The 1,048-nt window shown below is 53.2% G+C and overlaps 1 protein-coding gene across 1 annotated transcript in view; it reads left to right on the top strand.

Annotated features, from left to right (window-relative positions):
- LOC135291853 (serine/threonine-protein kinase PAK 1-like) overlaps window positions 1–779 on the top strand; it is a 12,805-nt gene extending 12,026 nt beyond the window's left edge. Inside the window, exons 5-6 of the mRNA XM_064406108.1 lie at window positions 123–260; window positions 771–779. Of these exons, the coding sequence (XP_064262178.1) occupies window positions 123–260; window positions 771–779 (147 nt within the window). The remainder of the gene's footprint in view (window positions 1–122; window positions 261–770) is intronic.
- The last annotated feature ends 269 nt before the right edge of the window (window positions 780–1,048 follow it).

Genomic DNA, 1,048 nt, shown 5'->3' with positions numbered 1-1,048 from the left:
ATCTCTGGGTCTCTGCCCGGGCAGAAACTGCCACTGAAGAACAGGGGTTAAACAGTGGGATGTGGGAGAGCGGTTACAGATGTGAAAGCAGCAGGTGGAGACTCGTGTTTCCTTTTCCCCAGCCTCAACTCATGATAGCCAGACGAGGGATACAAAAGCTGCTGCAGCCCAACCTGTTTTCACCTTGGCTGTGTGACTTCCTGAGCTGCTGCCTGCAGGCAGACGAGGAGCGGCTCTGGTCTGCCAAGGAGCTCCTGCAGGTAAAATGCAAAGGGGCCGCAGGTGAAACAGGGTGCGAGGGATGGGCTCCTCCTCCACGGAAGTCCAAGGCATCAGATGAGCCCCCTTCCTCCTCACCTCCACTCTTGGTGCTCTTGAAATGGAAAAGGGTGAGGAGTCCTAGACTGGGCTGGGCTGGCAGGGCCCTGTAAAGGTCATCTGGTGCAAGTGTCCTGCAATGCGCAGGGACATCTTTAAAGAGATCAGGTTGCTCAGAGCCCCTTCCCACCTACCATGGAATGTTTGCCCCATCCCTGCCCAGGGATGGGGCACCTGCCATCTCTAAGGGCAACCTGTGTCAGGGTTGCATCATGTTCCAAGTAAACAAGATCTTCCTTAGACCTAATCTGACTCAATCCCCATTATATATTATAAATATTATCTCATGTCCTATTGCAACTGTTAAAAAAGGTGCCCCCTACTTCCTGAGAATCCCCTTTGAAATACTGGAACATAGCAATGAAGTCTCCCTGGGGCCTGTTCTCCTCTAGGCTGAATAACTCCTGGTGTCTCAGCTTGTCCTCAGAAGAGACGTGCTCTGTCCTCTGACTGCTTCTGTTGCCCTGTTTTGCAATTTGGTGGTGTGCTCCATTTTATCCAATGGCAAAAGAATTGAAGTAGAGCAATGCAGGGTACAGAGACATGCAAAGGTGGTGCAGGAACCCTAGGAAGCCAGGCTGGCTGAGTGGTCAGAGATTTGGCTGTGGGCAGGAGGGGCTGTGGGGGGGCTCACTGTCAGCCTCTGAGGGGCCCTGGTTTGTGCCCCCAC

Source organism: Passer domesticus, unplaced genomic scaffold (assembly GCF_036417665.1).
Source record: "Passer domesticus isolate bPasDom1 unplaced genomic scaffold, bPasDom1.hap1 HAP1_SCAFFOLD_135, whole genome shotgun sequence".
NCBI classification, from domain to species: domain Eukaryota; kingdom Metazoa; phylum Chordata; class Aves; order Passeriformes; family Passeridae; genus Passer; species Passer domesticus.
This window is presented reverse-complemented; position numbering and strand designations above follow the sequence as displayed.